The sequence below is a fragment of the Panulirus ornatus genome, chromosome 29, assembly GCF_036320965.1.
Source record: "Panulirus ornatus isolate Po-2019 chromosome 29, ASM3632096v1, whole genome shotgun sequence".
Taxonomy (NCBI): Eukaryota; Metazoa; Arthropoda; class Malacostraca; order Decapoda; family Palinuridae; genus Panulirus; species Panulirus ornatus.
Window position 1 is genome coordinate 8,930,862 of NC_092252.1, and position 20,545 is coordinate 8,951,406.

The window sequence follows — 20,545 nt, forward strand, 5'->3', positions numbered from 1 at the left end:
GTGAGAAAATGATAAAATTTAAGGTTAAGGTGCAGCTAACGAGGAGATAACTAGATAAATAAGGGCAGAGACAAAACATTATTAGGGGAAAACAGGACGTGTGCGGGAGTCTTTATGTAAAACAGGTGTGTTCCCTCCGTCAATGACTGCATAATAGCCTCCATGACCCCCTAGTCGTACTGTGAAGTACCGGTATGTGTGGATTCGAATGATGAAGACTGTTTTCAGGAGCCTCTTAGACTCACGTCTGCAATTACCACATATATCATCGATTTACACCAAGCCTATAGGCCACTGTTTATCATCCAATTACTTAGAGCCCCTACTTTATTTTATCTGGTCAGATGCTCAAAATGCAATTGAGGATTGTATTCGCATTATTCATCTAAAATCTTGAGAAACGTATAGAATCTTATGTGAATCGAGCAAGTACCGTCAAATCTTATTCTAACGCATGTTGAACGCTTGCGTTTGGTGGCGGCGGGATGTTGAATGCTGCGTTTGGTGGCGGGAATTATCTGAGAGGACGGGCTACCTCAAGCTGAAATTGTGTTAATCGTCGATAGTGGTTCTTGATTCGTTCCACGTCTGCTGTTACCTATGGCAATGCTTCTAATGATTAAAACTTGCATTCCTTACAAAGATGACAGACACTGAATACTTAAGCCGTTTATTATAAAATACCTAAGATTCTTCCGAGATAAGATAAAAGTTACAAACCAAACAAACAAACAAGAAAAAGAGCACGACGGTAACGTCCTTAGATTTTAAGATGACCAAGTGACCTGACCCTCAAGGATAGGTCAAAGGCTGGACCGTCATTCCCAAGGACCTTACCATCGTGTTCAAAGGGTTAAGAATCATCTGATACAGGTACATCATCTGATTCTTAACCCTTTGAACACTTATATCAACATTTAAATGAACATTTATATCAACTTCCCATTTCTAACACCGTGCACTCACCTGTGCACTTTCCTGCAGCTTCTAGTTGCAATACTTAGTCGTGGATGCCAGGCGATTGTCTGCCGTCCAGTGAAGTGGTACAGCCGTAATGACCGCCTGCAGACGTGACAAGAGATGAGCCTTTCAGCACGTTGCCACTACTGCCGAGTGTTATCGAGTTTAGATAGTGATAATAGGGTGAACAGTAGCTGGGATAGGAGACATCTTCACGTAACTAAGCGACACGTCCATCAGCTGGAGGTGATTAGTATTCGCGCCCCAACCCCAGTGCCCAGCAAGACCGGCCTCAAACTCATCATCAGATGAGCGATCGCTCGTCAGAAACACCCGTCCTTGGGTTATTTTGATACCGAGACCTAAAAACCAGTGAAGGGTGGTGGTAAAGTATTTCTTCCAATATGTGGATCTCTACTTGCAACTGAGAGAGAACGTCATTCATGCGGAAAGGTATTAATGGCATTCCGAGTGGTGAGTTTCATCTTCAATTACGTTCAAGTTAACATTTAACGAATTTACTTATGATTGAAATAAGCTAAAAGCAGAAGGTGGAGAGGAGGGAGGAGGGCTTAACCTACAAAGCAACTACAGACCTACCGATAGCATGTTTTGCTTATTGTCATTAAGTATCAGCATTTACTTGCTAGCCTGAGAACCAAATGACTTATATACCGATGTGTGAATTTTAATCCTGCATTAAGTGTAGACTGACAGCCTGGTATGTCGGCCGTATCACCATTATGTATTTCTTGAACAAAATCTCTGTATACCCTAGGTAATTTTGATCATAGTAGATAACCTATCTTAATCTCCCGAAGCTGGATTAGTTAATAACCAACTCCATGATGGTATACTTAAAAATAAAGCTGTATACTTATTACATCATTTGAGTAATAATTAATTTCTATATTTCAGACATTTACTGTGGATTCTGGAAATCGCGAGTAGCTGTCAAGGTTGTCCATAGTCCAGACAATTTTTCTGCCTGAACCTGCCTATGGGCCGTGCATGATAAGTAAACAGTGGGCAGGACGCCATTATCAGTATCCCGTCAGAATAAGGCATCATGCAGAGGTAGCAAGACAAATGTCATAAGAGCCCTCGATACAGGATAAAATTTTGAGACCATGGAAGGCTGGAGGTGGTGGGTAGCGGCAGTGCGAGTGGTGGTGATGTCTTGTTTAACCTGGCCGGCCACCCTCACACATCTGGATGCCCCTCCAGGAAACCAGCCACTGATCCAACACACGGACAAATACATCAGCTATGATGGTGAGTATTAGTTTCAAACTGTATGTACTTGTTAGACTCGTTGTATTACCACATATCCATATGTACCGGTAATACATAATACGCAACTGTCAATGATACCCTAAGTGGTATACACCATCTTGAAAACCAGTCTCTAGCAATCGTTATATTTTAACTACTAATGCCTAATCCCCGTCTGAAAAAGATACCATTCAGATCTTACAGACTATATGTACAGCACCAATGTGGGGGCCGTGCTTTTTCAATTGAGATAGTACCTGAGCCCCTTTTTCAACTCTTGATACTTTCGTTTGTTGCTAAAATAGTATATACGTGCACGTGGACAGAAAAAAAGTAACATTCCTTATAATTACAGAACTGGTGGACACAACTGACAGATTTAGAATCACCGGTGTTACTAGTTACAGCGAACTTCTCTTCGACCCTACAAGCTACCAAGTTATAGTTGGTGCCAGGTTAGTGTACGATTTTTTCTTTTTTTTTGTGGATTATTTGTTCGCGTAGGGAATGCTGCGTTGAACTGTATTTATTATTTTTGCACATTTATCATAGTTAAACGTTTTGAATTGAATAAAACGTTTCGATTTACAAAGATGCTGATGAATTATTGTAACGAAAAATTAATGTACTCATTAATGCAATTACCATTTTAATCTTATCATTATTTATTATATATAATTCCTGTTTATTTTTCGTCCTAGCCAGTAAGTTGGCTCACTAAGTTATCAGTAATGTCGCTCATTCCATTCATACATCCTTCACAACCCCTATTTCTGCAGGGATCGTGTATTTCGGCTGAGCTTGGTGGGTTTACAGCTTTTAGAGGCGTCCGACTGGGCCTCCAACAAGAGTACAGTGGAAACTTGCACGCTGAAAGGCCAAAGCCAAGATGCATGTCACAATTTTGTGAGGGTTCTCCACGTGCACCGTGGCCGTGTTCTTGTCTGCGGGACCAATGCATTTAGTCCACTTTGTACATGGAGAAGGTAAATAATCAGTTAAACAAGTTGTAAATTTTGCTTCCATTTCCTATAAGCTTTCTCTAGATGTCATGTAGCATGCACCGAAACTAGAGCCCCAATCCATATCCAGGCCCCACAGGCGTTTCCATGGTTTCCGCTGACCGCTTCATATGTCCACATCGATAAAATTCGCTCTTTCGCTTGCATACCTCACACCCTCTTGCATGTTCAGGCCTCGATATCTCAAAGCATCTTTCGTTCCATCCTTACAACTCCATGGTTTTCCCATCTTCCTTGTTCCCTCTACTTTTGATTTGTATACCTTCCTCATCATCCCATCCATGTCTGAAGCATTTTAGCACGACCTCTTCAGCTCACACACCTACTATCAGACCTCTTTTTTACACTCTCATTTCTTATTCAATTCAATACAAGGAAAAGAAAACATTACTACAAATGTACAGGCCAAGACAATCTTGTAATTACATCCTTTGACCAGATACTGGAAGTTCAGACAAAGAAAATGTTGAATGAAAATTTAGAAGAAAAATTTTCAGTAACCCATTTATAACATTAGTATTTTTTGTAGCCGTGAAAAATTTTACCACCATGCCATTACTCAACCTGAAATTTTATTTAGTATAACCGTCTTACTTCTATAAGAGAGAGAGACCATTTTGAAGCATAGAGTCAATGGCACCAGCCTTCGCTGATTGACCCAAGCTTAAAATTGGATCTCAGGGTTTACAGTTACTGAGGGGTACTATCTCTTCGTGCTGGTGTTCTTTTTACCTAATAATACGATGTTAGTTTCTGAGAATGATTCATAACTTACAGATTATCCGAGATCCACCACATTGAGTCCTGGGAGAAAGGTGTAGCTCGTTGTCCATTTGGCCCCTCTCACAGTGTAACATCACTCCTCACAGCAGATGGTGACCTATATGTAGGCACACCCACAGATTTCTCAGGTAACAAAACATCTTGCAGTATTATTGACTTTGGAAGAACCAAGAGTATATTTGCCTTGCTGATTTTTATTATGCTTTTTTAATTACCAGCCATACATTATTGTACAGTATCAACAAAGCCTACAGATTTAGTGTGTATCTTGGTGTAGGAATTATCAAGCTCAAGTACTCATTTAATTTACTCAGTAATTAATTCTTCTGTATTGTCTCACTATAAACTCCTATTGATTGGTGATATGATAATACTAATTCAATTTATACACTGACCAATAGTAGAAGAGTATCTGCAAATTTTTCATATATCAGAAGCTTTTAAATTACTTTTTCAAGTAAGCCTTGAATTAACATTGCCACTACACTGCTTTGTTATAGGTCGAGATTCTGCCTTCATGCGATCATTAGGTCCTGGTGAGCACCTGAGGACTCATCAGTATGATGTTAAATGGCTCTCAGAACCTACCTTCATCACTTCATATGAGTCCTCAGGATTTGTCTATTTCATCTTCAGAGAAAATGCAGTTGAATATCTAAACTGTGGGAAGGTGAGAGCTCCTGATAAAACTATCTCATTCTCTTATCATCAAGTGCCTTAATTTAATATATTTAAGAAGTCCAAGCTTGGTTCAGTTAAGATTGAGTATTAATCATTTTGTTCTTACCGAGCTATAATCATATATTTTTTAAGGAAATGCAAATACATAGAATTTTTTGTTTTTGTGTCAACAAGTCACACAAGACCTCTCATAGGAGTGATCTAAAACATGTGTTTTGGCTATTTCCATGTACGTTCTTATCCCTCTTTCTGTTTCCTTCAGCGTGTCTACTCAAGGATTGGTCGTGTCTGCAAGAATGATGCTGGAGGAACCCTTGTCCTGAAGGATTATTGGACAACGTTCCTCAAGGCTCGGCTTACATGTTCAGTCCCTGGAGATTTTCCCTTCTATTATGACTACATCCAAAGTGTTACATACCTTCCCAGAGAACAGATGCTGTATGGTGTCTTCTCCACAGCTGAGTAAGAACCTAATTTATGGCATTTTTACATGTTGTAAATGCAAAAGTTAGAGAATTTATCTTTTTGTGATTTACATTACATTTTCATGTATTTTGCATAACATTATAATGATCTGGTACTCTTATTACAGGAATAGTATCATGGGGTCAGCAGTGTGTGTCTTCAACATGAGTTCAGTAAATGCCTCCTTTCATGGACCATTCAAATACCAGCCATCACCATCATCTACTTGGCGTCCTGAAACATCTGCAAATCACCATTTCCAATGTGAAGGCTCAGGGACTAGTAGGGAAGCTGATCTGGCTGCTGATAAGTATCAGTTGATGGATCGACCAGTCCTTCCTCAAAGCCCCAGCCCATTATACCTTCTGAATTCAGAAAGGTAATACTGTATAAGCCTCCCATTCCATAAGTTGTTAAAAGTTTGAAATGCATTACCACACATTACTTTGTAATACCTCCAGTAGCCTACTATACAGAAGTGTGATGTCCACTCAGCATACAAATCAAATGTTCTCTATTCGTATTATTCCTTTTTTATTTTTTCATGTATTTGCATTTCATTTTAACTTAATTGATATATTTTAGAAATAGTGACAAAAACAATAATGAGAAAATAATTTTATCCTTAAAATGCCATAGTTGTGTATTTTGATCCTTCTATAAGATGTCAGAGGCCATTAAAGATGTATATTCTAATCTCTCTTAAGGGTACTCCAGATTTCCTATCAAATGCTGTGTTCAGTACCTTTAGAAGTGAGGTCTCATATGTAATAGATATTCTGTTTTTGGACCAAATTTTAGATTTATACCAAAGTACTAATGCATTTGCTTAGTATAATTGCACTGGGTGTATCAATGTACAAATGCAATAGCTTAGTTGTAATTGTGTTGTCCTGCTTTTATTACATATCTCAAGAATTTAAAGTATATTGTTGAGAAGAAATGAACTGCTAGGACAGGCAAGCTGGACAGAGAACTACAGTGCAGTTTTATAGTAAATCCTTTTAGGTGATTTTTTTGGAGTTTTTAGAAGGAAGATGCAGTCTTAAGTAGGTCCACCCTTAATGATGATCTGAAATATCTGAGGGTTAATCTGCTAGAATTTGAAAGTTTATATTTCTGGTTTTTCATTTGAAATAGAAATGTTTCTAAAAATTAATGAAAGCAAAAAAGAAATCAAGGAAGGGAAGCTATTACCAGAGTGTAGTCTGTGTTTGGTTGTAATACCACATGCTACCTTTATAATCCACTTGTTCTTTGTGGATAACACTTATTGTGCAAAGTTCCTTTTAGAAAAAAATACATCAGGATAGTTTATTATATTTTCAGACTCACACTTGTGGTTGTGGATGTTGTTGCAACACGTCAGAGTGGTAATGTGCACGTTGTATTTGTTGCGGGTGAGGATGGTATAGTGAGGAAGCTGAGTGTAATGCCTAGTGCCCAGCACACATGCCTCCTTGAACTTCTTGCACCTTTCCCCAAAAACTCATCTGTCACCATCCATACCATGAAGTTCCTTAAAGACACGGTCAGTGAACTATTATCTGTTATTAAGAATTTTTTTGCATGTATAAGAATTCTGATCCATATACTAGATAAGTCAAATAAGCATTCAAATATTCTAAATGCTGAAGAGCACAGAATTAACATTAACATAAAAAAACCATTGTTTACTGAGAAGTTCTTCACTGAAACTATACTAATCCTTTAAGAAATTTCTATCCACAGAACTCATTGTATTTGGGGACAGACAGTGAGGTAGTCCGTGTACCAGTGCACCGATGTGGACATTACAAAACACAGCATGCTTGTCTAGCAGCTAAAGACCCTTACTGTGGCTGGGATACCAATCGCTTGGAATGCTCTCCCCCTCCCGGGAAAAATCCTTTTGTATCATCATGGTTGCAAGAGGTTATGGAATGCCCACGGGCCTCTGATCCAGGTATAATAACAGATATAACTAATCAAGAGTATCTAAGAAAATATATTATATTGTTAAATACTTACATCAGTTGATCCATAACAGGACTGAGAAGCCTGCATAATACTACAGTTATATCTCAACTCTATCTCAAAAGTTAAATGCATGAAATAAGCCCTAAAACTGAACTTGTAACTTTCTATGCTGCCTACATAACTTTCACTTGTATCTGAACAGATGATTGATTTCGATCAATCATGATAGTTTGTAGTGTTAATACCAACAGGGTGAAGTTTGTATAAAATGCTAAGTTACTGAAATGTGATTGTTAAAAAAGAAGACTTTCATCCGTTGCAGTAAATGAAACCTGTATTTCTTATTCCTGCAGTGGATGGTAGATGGGGTCAATGGTCATCATGGGCATCATGTGTGCAGTCAGGTACTGGGGATTCTTGTCAATGTCGTCATCGAGCCTGTGACTCCCCTAAGCCAGCAAGAGGTGGTGCCAGTTGTACTGGACCACACACAGAGGTGATGATTAAATCTGAACTTTACATATATTTCTGTAAATATTGGAAAGGATCACAACTGAGTGCATGATCAAGTATATTCCTATGAGTCCACGGGGAAATTAAACACGATACGTTCCAAAGTGCACTTTCGTGCAATAATCACATCAGGGTTGATATAAGAAAAATATAACAGTCAGTTGATATACAATGAAGAGACATAGCTAGGATGCCATTTGGTAAACAAGTGACTAGTCACTTGTTTACTAAATGGCATCCTAGCTAAGTCTCTTGATTGTATATCAAATGACTGTTATATTTCATTCTTGTTTCTCACCTGATGATGTGATCATTACACAAAAGTGCACTTGGGAACTTATTGTGTTTCATTTCCCCATGGACTCATAGGAATATTCTGTAAATATGTATGACAATTATGCATGAGATGAGTTATTCTTGATATACGAACACAGGTTTCAAATTGATGATAATCAGTGTTGTAACTTAACAGGTAAGAGTATTAAGGTGAAACTAACATTGAGAAAGAATAATTGAGAAATTGTATAGGTATATTATTTGAGTATGTAAGAGAGAAATGATGTAGAGGACAGCTAACGGGAAGATGAAAGGATCAGGTTTGGAAAAACATATATAGAGGAAAGTTTCAGCATGAAAGCAAAATAGGGGAACATGGTAGAATCAGTGTGGAAAAGTTCTTGGGTCAACATGTTATGCAGTAGAATTTGACTGACTCTTACAATCTTTATTGTGTTCATTACATTTCTGTGTACAGTAAAAAAAATTTTCTTTCAAGACTTATCTTAGGTACCATATTTTCCTATTTCTGCATCACTGAGTTTGACTTCTGATATTGTGGGGTTTGAAAAGTGTTAGAAACCTCTGGTAATTCAATGCATTTAAGTATGAAAAATAGATCTAAAAGCTAAAAGCAATTTACATATATTTCTATTTTTGGCTTTCTTTAAAAGATAAATAAAAGCTTAAAAACATTCTCCACAAACTCATTTATTTCAGCTTCCTTTGAAGTATTCATCAGTTTATTTACATTAACATCATTTTCTATAATTTCTCCAGTACCTTTATTCCTTCCATTGTCACTATACGATTTACATTTGACTAAGACTCATATAACTTTGAGCATTCCCTTTGTACAAGTTCCAGTATGGTTTTACAGTTACAGGTATCACACACTGGGGGCAGGTTTCTTCTTCATTAAGGACATAGGTTAACATAGTGAGACCAATCCTCAGTCAACAGAGAACTGTCGAAATGGCAACTGCTGTTAAAGTTAGAATGCCATACTTCAACAATTTCCTTTGACCTCTGTATTTTCTACTGCCAAGTCCTATCTATCTTGCCATGTACATGTAACATAATCATCTATTTTGCTTATAAAATCACTGTGAGGTTTAACTCTTGTATACAGCTGGTTTAGTCTCAGCACCTGCTGTTTCGTTGGCAATGATACCAATATATGCAGATCAGCAGCGGAATTCTATATTCTTGTTGAGTGGATAAGTCCAATCTTGGACATATTTCTGCTACTGTATGCAATGGTGCATATTGTGATGTGGCTTGGAGTGTAATCTGGGAGTAAAAGTAGACTAAATCTTTTGCATAGAGATAGCTCAGTTAATGCAGCCTAAATACTATATAATTCCACTGTAAATGTGAAAGATTATCTTGGAAGTTTCTGTGTATGCAATTCTTCTTCTGTAACTGTAGGAACGCCTACACCCACTTCACATTCTTAGCTATCCGTAAATACCTTAATTTGTTTGAAGGAATTGTATCAAGTTGAAGGAATTTCCTTTTTGTTTCTGCAGCATTGCCTTTCCTGAAATCATTCATGTCAAAGGAATTTCATTTTTGTATCTGTAGCACTGCCTTTCTTGAAATTATTTTTGTCATAAAATTCTTATCTGTCATTCCCACCATACTTAGGTAACCAACTGCACAGTGCATGGTGGATGGACAGCATGGTCATCTTGGTCTCAGTGTTCAGCCACCTGTGGTATTGCTGTTAAGACCCGACGGCGCTCTTGTACTAATCCGGAACCTCGGCATGGTGGTCGTGTGTGTGTTGGTCAGGAGCGCACTGAGATCTACTGCCATTCCCTTCCACATTGCCCATGTAAGTTGAATGAAGTCATGATAGGCAAAATTTTATCTTTTGAAAGGAAGTGATTCAATCATCTGTGGGAATTTCAACCACAACATTAATTACAGTTATCCATTTTTTATTTTCAAATTCTAACAAAGAAATTAATGGAAAATTTGATTAAACAATTTCCCATCCAGTGAAGTCGCATTTTACTTAGCAAAAAGGGGTTATCAAGTCAGGAGCAATCACAGAACAGTGACTATCTCTAAGGATATATAATAGCAAGGAACCCCCTACTTACTTTTCCAAGTGTTTGTGACTTTCATGGCTGTTTTTGAGGCCTTAGTTTGGGAGTGTAACTCATTAACTCCACAGTAAACTACTGAATAAATATGATAGTCCTTACCTCAAAAAACTGGCAACATTAATTGAGGGTAAAATATAATCAAACTGTGTTGAATGTTCAACATTTCCATGAATCAATAGTAGCCAAAGATTGTTAGTATTTGCTTCATTATCAATGGGTTTTTTCATATATTATTGTTCTGCATTATTAGTTAAACTGTTACACATACTTTAAAAGGGTAAAGTATTTGGGGGTCAAGTTCAGTAAGTGATAATAAGAAAAAATGAATTTGAGAGTAATTTGAGGAATGAAAAATTAAGATAACACTGAAGACTCTAATGAAAGAAAACAGTGTGAATTTACAAGAATATTTAAGAGAATTTTTTATTCTAATTCTGATGTTAGGACTTGAAACTTGTGTTTATGCATGTCAGGATAATTAAAACAAATGAACAAGTGTTGGATAAGTTATGTAATATAGATGGAATGAAGAAAATGGACAGAACAAGAATGATTTGAAAACATGTAGCATGAAGAAAACATGAGAATGGCAAATGGATGAAAGTTTATTAAGATAGCAGGGTTATGCAGAATGTACAAAAAGTGAAAGGCTGGTCAAGATGTACTGTAGTAAGGTTATATATACAAGAAGAGGTAGCTCATGAAAGAAATGGGTAGTTGTAGTAAGAGATTTGATTATGACTACAAGGATATTTCAGAGGAAGATGCCACAGGAATTATCTGTGATCAGGTGAAATGGAACCATTTTTTTTAAGTGAAAATCTCATGAATGAAGTCTTGGGTTTCATTTAAGTGTACAGAAGGAAAAACTAAAAGGTATTTATATTGATTTGAAGTTCATGTGCAACAAAGTGGACATGGACTGAAGATATATACGAATAAACTTAAGAGATAGTATGTACCTGTTCCACTCCATATATCTGGGAATGAAGTCAATGATAATAAATGTATAGATAGAAACATATATCGTCGATATTAGTATTCTAACCTTATAAGTTTTTCTGAATGAACAGTTACCCATACCTAAATTTTCATGATGTAGTCTTCAGTAACACACAAATTTATTTTTGTAAAATCTGTATTTTTTCATTTATATTTACTTCCAAGCAGTTTCATGTCTCCCATGAGTATCCTCATTTCAATTACTCTGATTAAATTTTCATAACATTAAGCTGAATGATAATCTTCCATTCGTTCTAAATTTCAGTGAATCCTTATACTAAGGAAAACATCTTAATATTTCTTAAATTCAACAGCTTACAGCGCATTGCCTGTGGATGGTGGATGGAGTGAGTGGGGTTCTTGGGGAAGGTGCTCTGCTTCATGTGGGACTGGTATCAGGCGGAGACAACGCTCATGCACAAGGCCAGTACCAAAGAATGGAGGGTCACCGTGTCCAGGTTGTGAAGAAAGCACTGAGACTTGCGGAAACTGGCCTTGCCCAGAAATACGTGAACTAACGCAGTGGACTCCATGGTTAAAACTGAATACATCAGGTGATTCATCCATCCAGAGGCGTTTCAGAATGGAATGTGTAGCAACAGGAAACAAAGACAACCCACTGCATGCTGGTAAAATGCATCAAGAGGATCGAGTCTGTACAAAAGATGGTTGGTGTGGTGATTCCCACCAAATGGACTCAGCAAGCAGTGATGGATGGTCAGATTGGAGTGACTGGACTAAGTGTGATGAACCATGTGGTGGAGGCAGGCAATACAGACATCGTTCTTGCACTACTGGTTCATGTACTGGGACTTCATCACTTGAGAGAACCTGCAATGAACATTCCTGCAGAGGTGAGCAAATGGTACCCTTTTTGCACCTGCGACATTTTTTCTTTGTACATGCTGATTACCTCATTTTAAGATCAATGACTTTAACTGAATTTGAAATTAATGTAAAAAAGATAACTACTGGAACATTTAAGAGTTAATATTAACACCTTGGCATTCTAGTGACATATATATCCAAAAAACTTACACTCCTGTTCCAGTGATGTAAGTTGTGTTAACCTACAAAGACCAAAAACCTTATGCTTGCACTTTGATTATGCAATTTGTGTCATTCACTATAAGGGTGGTGTATGATATGTGGAATGATACTGGTATTCAAAAGTACTCTTTATTCAGCAAAACAGGTAGACAGCAAAAACTTACGGTCAAAAATATAAATGATTGAAGTTACCTGTAAAGCATGTGTATCCCCAGGAATGACTGCATAGACATGAATATGCTTAATTCATATTCATACCCAAAGAATATCCCACAAATCCTCACCAGTGCCTACTACAGAAATACAAAGGGCGGTGTTTGATGGTATAATAATCCCCAGTGTTGTATGGATGTTAGGTATAGGCCCTACATCAAAAGATGCTGAGAAGGGTGGATGTGTTGGAAATGAAATATTTGAGGCCAATATATAGTATGAAGAGGGTTGATCAAATATGGAACTATAGGATAAGAAAAAGGTCATGGTAGTAAGAAGAGTATGTTCGACAAAGTTGATGAAGATGTGCCGAGATGGTTTGGAAATATGGAGAGGACAAATGAGGAGAGACTGACTAAAAGGTTATGCATGTTAGTAATGTCTGGAATAAGGAGATGGGTAAACTGAGAAGGAGATGGAAGGATTGAATGAAAGATATTTTGAGTGACTGGGGCCTGAACATGAAGAAGGGTGTGAAGCATGTGTGGAATCAAGCAAATTGGTTAGATGATTGCTGGGTGAGTTGAGGAATATACTGCATGAGCCTTCCTGCTCTGAATGATAGATAGACGGACAGGTAAGAGCACCAGGACAGAAATAATCAAAGTTTTGAAAAGTGGTAACAGAAATTACCTATGGAGAACTAATATTACCTGGAATGTTGCTGCTTAGATCATTACCATGTTTAAATAACTTTTCTTTTCTCATGTTTACAGGGCTGTGGGCATGCTGGAGTGAATGGAGTTCATGTTCAGCCTCTTGTGGATCTGGAGTGCAGTATAGAACACGTCGGTGTGTTGCCTCACACAACCCCTTCATAGACGCCTCTGACTGCACTGGCTCCCACACAATGCAGCAACCATGCCATGAGAATGCTTGCTTAGGTAAATACATATATCTTGTATTTTTATCAGAATTGAGTGGTACAATATTTTTTTCATAGTGACTGACATGGCACACAAAAAATTCCAGCAAAGGAGGCCATCTTAGGCGAAAGGAAAAAGTAAAAGGAAAATAAGAAATCAATCAGGGTTCCATAAGCATTTGTAGACTTGACTCTTAAAGGAAGAAAGGTTATATGAAGAGCAAAAGACAAAAGAAGGAAGAGAATTCTCCAGCTTAGCTCTTCAAGGGAAGAAAGAGGCATTGTAACAGCCAACCCTCAAGTGATCTGTCTCTACACAGAAACTGTAGGAAGCAGCTGCTAAACCTTTGGGGATGGGGACACATGCAGACAGCTCATGAGACCATTGTCCAAAATATAACCTACAGAACAAAGAATGAACACCAGCATCACAGTATATGGAAAGAGAAAGTTGAAGAGAGGAAATGGTAGGAGAATTAAGGAGACAGCAGGCTTCTAATTCCAGTTTAACCAACAGAGAGGCAGAGTATTAGCCATCTCAAATATGTGAGTAGGCTCTGAGATGATGATTAAGAGGGAATTCCAGGACAGAGGAGAGAATATGGTTATGCCCAATATGCGTGTTATACAGGTCTGAATCACGGTGGTATGAAAATAAACAAAGAAAAACAAAAGATCCTTAGAGAGGTACAGCATTTTAGCTTCCCCTCTTCAAGATGATGCATAGTCCAAACTGAGAAAGGAAATAAGTTTGAGAAAGAAAATGGAAGATCATTTGCTGAAAGAACATTGGAAACAGGCAATAAAACAGAACCCTGAGGAACACCGCTATTGTTATGATAAGAATGGGAAGTTGTTTGTTTGATGACTTCTACAAAGGAATGACCAGAGAGGAAACTATCCATGAGAGAACAGAGATAAGCAGAGAAATAAAAAAAAAAAGGAGCTTAGAAAGATTTGGAGATGTTGAAGGCTATGACAAAAGTTTACCTAAAATCCCTGAGAGAGGAGGACCAAAAGTGAGTCATATAGGAGAGATCAACCATAGATCAAGCACTGCAAAACTATACAGGTAATCAGAAAGGGAATGGGGTTCTGTATGAGAAAGTAAAAGTTTAGGAAAGTTCCAAATACTTCAGAGACTGCAGAAGTGACAGCAATGTGGCAATAGTTAAAGGGCTTTGAGCTGTCTCCTTTTTTGAGATAGAATGCAACAAGGCTTGCTTCCAAGCAGAAGGAAAAGTCTGGATTTTTAGACGGGTGAAATGGGTTGGCAGGGACTGGTGCTAGCTCATAGGCACTCCATTACTCAGAACTCAAAGAAGTATGCCATCTGAGCCATAAGCCTTGTCCACCTAGAGTTGGAAAAGTACCTGGAACACTCCGTGTGAGAAGATCATAGATGGCATAATTTCCACTGGAGGATATGGAGGTGGAGAATTACAGGCTGAATCATCCAGAGTAGAGTTAGAAGGAAACAAGGTACAAAGAGAGAGGCTTTATCAGTTTCAGAGTTAGCAACAGACTGACTAGGTCAGAAAAGAGAAGGAAAGATGTTGGAGATATCATTAGAAGAAATCATGCCAGCAAATTTCCTATGAAGGCGAGTTTGACATTCTGAAAAACAGCTTTGCAATGATTCCAAACAGAAATGAAAGCAGAGTGGGTTTCAGGGGAAAGAAAGAGTTTTATGGTCCAATTTGAACTATCCATGATGGGACAGGCATCAGAAATGGACCAATCAAACCATGACTGAGGAAAAAAGATTTAGAAAATGTATGGGTACGGTGAAGAGGGTGTTCTGAAATGTTTTGGACATATGGAGAGGATGAGTGAGGAAAGGATGACTTAGAGGTATACATGTCAGGTGTGGAGGGAAGGAGGAAGGGGATGAATGAAAATGATTTGAAGGCTCAGAGCCTGAATATGCAGGGTGTGAGGTTTGCTAAAGATAGGGTGAACTGAAGAGATAATGGTATGAAGAGGATGACATGCTGTCAGTGGGCTGAACCAATGCATATGTAGTAGTTAGTGGAAAAAACAGAAAGGCATGTGGGGCTTGGTTGTGGACAGGGGGCTCTAGTTTCAGTGCATCATACATGACTGCTAGCGAGTGGATATAAGCAAATGAGGCCATTTCTTCACCTGTTTCTGGTGCTACCTTGTTAATGCAGGAAATAGTGAACCATTATAAAAGAAAAAGAAAGACATAAAGATAACAGTATGTTAAGTGATGTGTAAGTGAAATATTATACAAAAAGACAATAATGTCACTGGGATGCCAAAAAATAACAGATTATGGTTAGGCATGAATTTACAACCTGGCAGTGTGCAAGGTATGAAGTACAAAAGAAAGATAAACTCAAATATGTCATTAAAAACTGTATTTTTACTTAGAAGAAAATTTTGGAACTATTTAGTTATTCATATCAAGTTTATTTTGACAATGATTTTACATATGCTGCTATCATAATTCACCCGAAATACTAAGCAAGTCACTTTATAAGTCAGTCCTCACATACCATCACCCAAATTAGTTGTATTGTTAATGATACTGTCATATTCAATAACATAAGACCATGACTGCGAGTTATACTCAGAAATTAATTTTACCATTTTCATTCCTTTCCAGGTGAAGAGGGATGGGGTATGTGGGCACTTTGGTCAGAGTGTGGGGTTGGGGAGGAGCGAGTGAGGCAACGACACTGCCTTTCAGATCAGCCTAGCCAGTGCCGTGGACTAGACGTTCAGAGGGAATCTTGCAAAATCACTGATTGTAAGTGAAAATTATATTTACCTGCTTTGACATTATTGAATCTCTTGAATATAAGATATTTCAACTTTATCATCTTACTCTCTTATCTGTAATTTGTTCATAAGACTTGCTCAGATTATTGTCTTGGATAAATCCACATAAATACAATATGATAAAATGTCACCATAAACTGGAATTCTTATATAGACTTTTGCATATTTCTTAGGACATGGAAATATTAGTCTGGTGTACTTCATATATTTTTTACTACATTCTGTTTTACAGCTGATGCCACAGTGATGGAAGCAGCTGTAATGAGCAATAGTGGTGGTGGAGATGGAACAGTCACAGTACAGGCATTGGTGGGATCATCCCTGGCTTGTTTGGTGGCTGGAGCACTCTTAGGTGCCTTGGCTACCTATCATGTCTGTGTACGCAGGCGCCATAGGAGGGTACCATCCTCTCCTCATTATATCTCAGCTAAACCTAATCACTATGTCAGTGTCCCAGGAGCAGAATGGAAAGGTGAACAGTCACCAGGCAGCACGCTCAAGAATGGCAGTATAAAAAATGGGCTGAAAGCAGCTATAACAAATCTGCCTTTGAAAGACTTTGATACTGCAACCATCAAAAGGTCCAGTCATGGCTCTTATGGGAATGGCCATCTCCGAGCAGACCTAGACTCTGATACCATATTTAATTTCTAGCTTGAATGACCTGCCCAGTCTTTCAGTCTTACGTTGGTGCTAGACCCTTCTGAAGGGGCCATTTCCTTCTCCAGTGTTTATGACACTGCATTTCTTTGTGATATTCAGCTTAGCTCCTACAGACTTGTTGGACTTTACTCTTGGGAAAGTTTCTTATTTTGGGTGACATATATCAGTAAAATGCTGTGAAATGTTTGAGGTAAAAATGATGTGCAGCAGTTTTCATAATGAGTGTTTCAAGTTGACAACTGATGACAAAGGAAAAAAGTTATATTCAACAGTCTTTGGACTTGGCAAGTGAAAAACATTTTTATCCTTAATTTGCCAGGAGCCTAATTTGTGTGGAAATCCTTATACATAAAAAGAAAGACAGCATGAACTGTTCTCATTTCAAGTATCATCTTCCACTTGTGTAGGGAGGTCCATACAAAGCATACTCCTTTGATTGAAAACACAGTATTTGGTTTTCAGTTCATTATGAAAAGACAAAGATGTGCTGTGGAAAAATCACCATGTTGTGGCATGAAAAAAGCTGATTCATCTGATTTGTGAATTTTTTTGCTTTTATATACTCAGTCAGTGAAAAATTATACTCTGAGATACTTCATCCAGGTAACTTATGAATCAAAGTGTGAGAAAATTTAGAAACACTAAGCAAATGAACTTTACGCTGAATTTGTTTGGGTGTTTCTTGCACGTGAGAGACACAGAAATGGTGTGCACTTAGAAACTATGAATCAGCAGATAAATGAGACTTGCTTTGGAATCTAGTCAAACCAGTGACCATGAATATAATGACATGCATTGTAAGGAACCTCTGATGTATAAATTCTTTCATTTTGTGATAAGGTTTTTTATGTATGTGCCATATTCTTTACTGAGAATTGTTGTAATTTTTTATACTGAATTTGCATAAAATGTAAATGGCTAATTGACTGTTATTGTATACTCCTTTAACAAGACAGGTTAGACTTACAAAACAAGAAAAAAGAAATCTTTTGCCTAAAAATTGTGTGCATTTGTGTACTTTATTACAGGTACCTGCTTAAATAGATTCTTTTGGCTACCTTTTGAAATCAAGCTTATGAGGAAAGATTATGATGTCTAAATGATTTTGGGAACTTAAGTGTAGTGGTAATGTTTGCTGCATGAACTGGATCAATACATAAAAAAAAAATATTCACGACATAATGGGGTACAGAGAACTGTAATACATTTCAATTGATGAGTGGGTGAGATATCACATTCGTGGATTAATATAATTCTTTACATCAGTCTTACCAATTATGTAAGAACAAATCGTACTAGCAATGAAAGAACCTCTTATACATAACATCATCATTATACATCCCATCATGCCCAATGAGATGGGGGCATAGGGGGTACAGTATACCTGGGCCCGGGGGTTCAAAAGGGGGTCTGGGAATTTCCTGGGACCTTAAAAAATGTTTGCATATACTGAAGACTAGCATTCTCATCTTCCATACCCTTTCTGGCCTTACAGCTCATGGCATAAACTTGTAGTGGATAAAAACAGGATGACTAATGGAGAAGGGAAGGGGACTCCCTGATAAAATTCCTCTCAGAGGCCCTGCACCCCCTATTCAACTATTCTTGTTTTCTTCAATACACAATTCTTCATCACTATTACCCTTCATCTGTGATCCTGCATAAACATTCCTTCCAAACAATTCACTTTAAGTACATTTTATTTGTGGACTTCGTATCTTTCTTCTGACCTTCCCATACCTTGTCAGTACAATTTCTTTTATCCACTTGACATATATTTTTGCATAATATGTCCCTTTAACTTCTTTTGTCCTTAATCTAGCTATCATTACCCTCTCCTAAAGTTTATCTTAACCAATCGGATTCTAATAGTCTATTCTCTGTCTCAAAAACCAAGTATGTCTTACCATTCTCTCTTTGAAAGTTCTCCTAAATGGTGTTTTCTTTCAAGATCTCATTATTTGAAATGTTGTATCACTCATAATATGCCTATGTACCTAAACTGCCCTGAAACCCTTTAAATGGGCCTCCTGCAGAGCTGAGGAAGCTAGCCACATCTACCACATGGGAATGCAGATCAAGAAGTGTGATGTGTGTTTGTGAAATAAATACAAGACAACTAAGAAATAAATGTTCAGAGTCATGAGTGTGAAAGGTGCATTGTGGGCATTATGATATACTGAAATAATGTTTGTAATGCGAGAGAGATGGGTACAAGGGAAACACAAACAACAGAGGTGTCTGTTGGCCCATGTCTAGGTTGCCTGTTTCCAACTTAAAACTAAAACATATATATGGATGAGGTAAAGATGAAAGTTTTCATGGAATTCATTATGATCAAAGCAAGTGGAAAATCCTACTAAACAAATCTTATGCACCCTCTGCTACACTTCAGGTGGTGTCCAGGGTATAGGTGAGGATTAGTACTGTATACACATCTGAGGAGTAAAGTTTCAGATGGATGTGAGTCTAGTTTAGGTCTGGATTAGTGAGGTGGTTGTTCACTGCTTGTATCTGTTGGGAGAGGAAAGAATCTATGAGAAATGACTGCTAAAGTGTAAGTCTGGGGTCAGTTAGTTATGAAGTAGTATGGGTTGGAGGGATTAGCGTTGATGCAAAGAACTGGATGTATGTTGAGATGTAAATATATTTGAACATTTTTGTTTTGTTGTACAGGTGTTAAATGTGGTTGCTAAGCATCCAGTGATTTTTTGTGTGTGGTATGCAGTTTTGTTAGATTTGCTTTTTAAATGGTGGATGACCAAACAGATGAAGCATAGCTTACGGTTGAACAGATGAATTCTTTATAGAGTATGTAGAAAGATTCTTTTTCTTGTCTGAAACTGGTGCCAATAAGTGTTCAGGGGGCATTTAATTTGTTTATGGCCTTTAAGGTGATGTATGTAGTGCATGAAATGAATGTCATGTGCTATATGTGATATATGGTATTTGCTTGGAATAATACATGCCAGAAATACTCAGAGAAATAGAAGGATTTGTATATATCAATGGATCTGGTGAAAGCAGATGCTTTTGTGGAAGGTGTAAAAATACAGTGTGGGAGGAAAGCTATGAAAAGCAGAGTTTTTATAATGAGAATAAGGCATGCATGCAGGTAGGTAAAGAGGATGAGTGGTTCCAGGTGAAGGTGGGTCTGTGGCAGGGGTGTGTGGTATCACTATGGTCGTTTGATGTGTTTATAGATGGGATGGCGAGGGGAGCGAATGAGAGGGTTTTAGGGATATGTGATATGTCTGCAGTCTGGGAAGGTTGAGGGTGCTTGGGAAGTGAGTAAGCCATTGTTTGTTGACGAAATGGTATTTGTGGCAGATTCGACTAAGACTGCATCCTTTGACATTCTTACACCCTATGATTCACTCTAACCACAATGGCTTCATCTACTATCATGTTAACTTCCTAGAACTAAAAGCTTCCTGCTTCCTCCGGGTCCTTCTCATTAAAACTAATGAAAATCATCTTATCTCATCCTCCTGTTCCACTTCATTACCTTACCTTTGTTTATATCTACTCTCAATTCTTTCTTATCACATAATCTCCTAAATACTTTTACGAAAGTCCGCACCTTCCTTGCCTTAGCGAGGTAGCATCAGGAACTAAGACTATCAGGACATATCCTCATTTTGCTCCTTCCTCTGTTCAAACCATTAGAAAGTGATAGTACAAGAGGGGAGGATTACCAGTCTCCTGTTCCTGCCTCTAAGTGGCCATACATAACAGACAGGAGAGATATAACATTCTTCCTCTTCTCTCACCAGGAATATATATATATATATATATATATATATATATATATATATATATATATATATATATATATATATATATATATAATGATAAAAAGAGTGGGAGCAGTGTGGTATTACTGGGTTTCC

The 20,545-nt window shown here is 37.7% G+C and overlaps 1 protein-coding gene across 3 annotated transcripts in view; it reads left to right on the forward strand.

Moving 5' to 3' along the window:
- Sema5c (Semaphorin 5c) overlaps positions 1-17,574 on the forward strand; it is a 101,239-nt gene extending 83,665 nt beyond the window's left edge. For 2 of the 3 annotated variants that reach the window (XM_071679141.1, XM_071679142.1), the window contains 15 exons: positions 1,879-2,235; positions 2,591-2,690; positions 3,015-3,221; positions 4,035-4,168; positions 4,541-4,710; positions 4,984-5,183; positions 5,314-5,565; positions 6,516-6,717; positions 6,918-7,131; positions 7,499-7,641; positions 9,585-9,774; positions 11,368-11,907; positions 13,033-13,200; positions 15,814-15,957; positions 16,222-17,574. In XM_071679141.1, the coding sequence (XP_071535242.1) occupies positions 2,091-2,235; positions 2,591-2,690; positions 3,015-3,221; positions 4,035-4,168; positions 4,541-4,710; positions 4,984-5,183; positions 5,314-5,565; positions 6,516-6,717; positions 6,918-7,131; positions 7,499-7,641; positions 9,585-9,774; positions 11,368-11,907; positions 13,033-13,200; positions 15,814-15,957; positions 16,222-16,643 (3,231 nt within the window). In that variant the 5' untranslated portion in view covers positions 1,879-2,090 and the 3' untranslated portion in view covers positions 16,644-17,574. Of the gene's footprint in view, positions 1-1,414; positions 1,435-1,878; positions 2,236-2,590; positions 2,691-3,014; positions 3,222-4,034; positions 4,169-4,540; positions 4,711-4,983; positions 5,184-5,313; positions 5,566-6,515; positions 6,718-6,917; positions 7,132-7,498; positions 7,642-9,584; positions 9,775-11,367; positions 11,908-13,032; positions 13,201-15,813; positions 15,958-16,221 lie in introns of those variants that run through there. The other variant, XM_071679143.1, reaches the window with a different exon arrangement.
- The last annotated feature ends 2,971 nt before the right edge of the window (positions 17,575-20,545 follow it).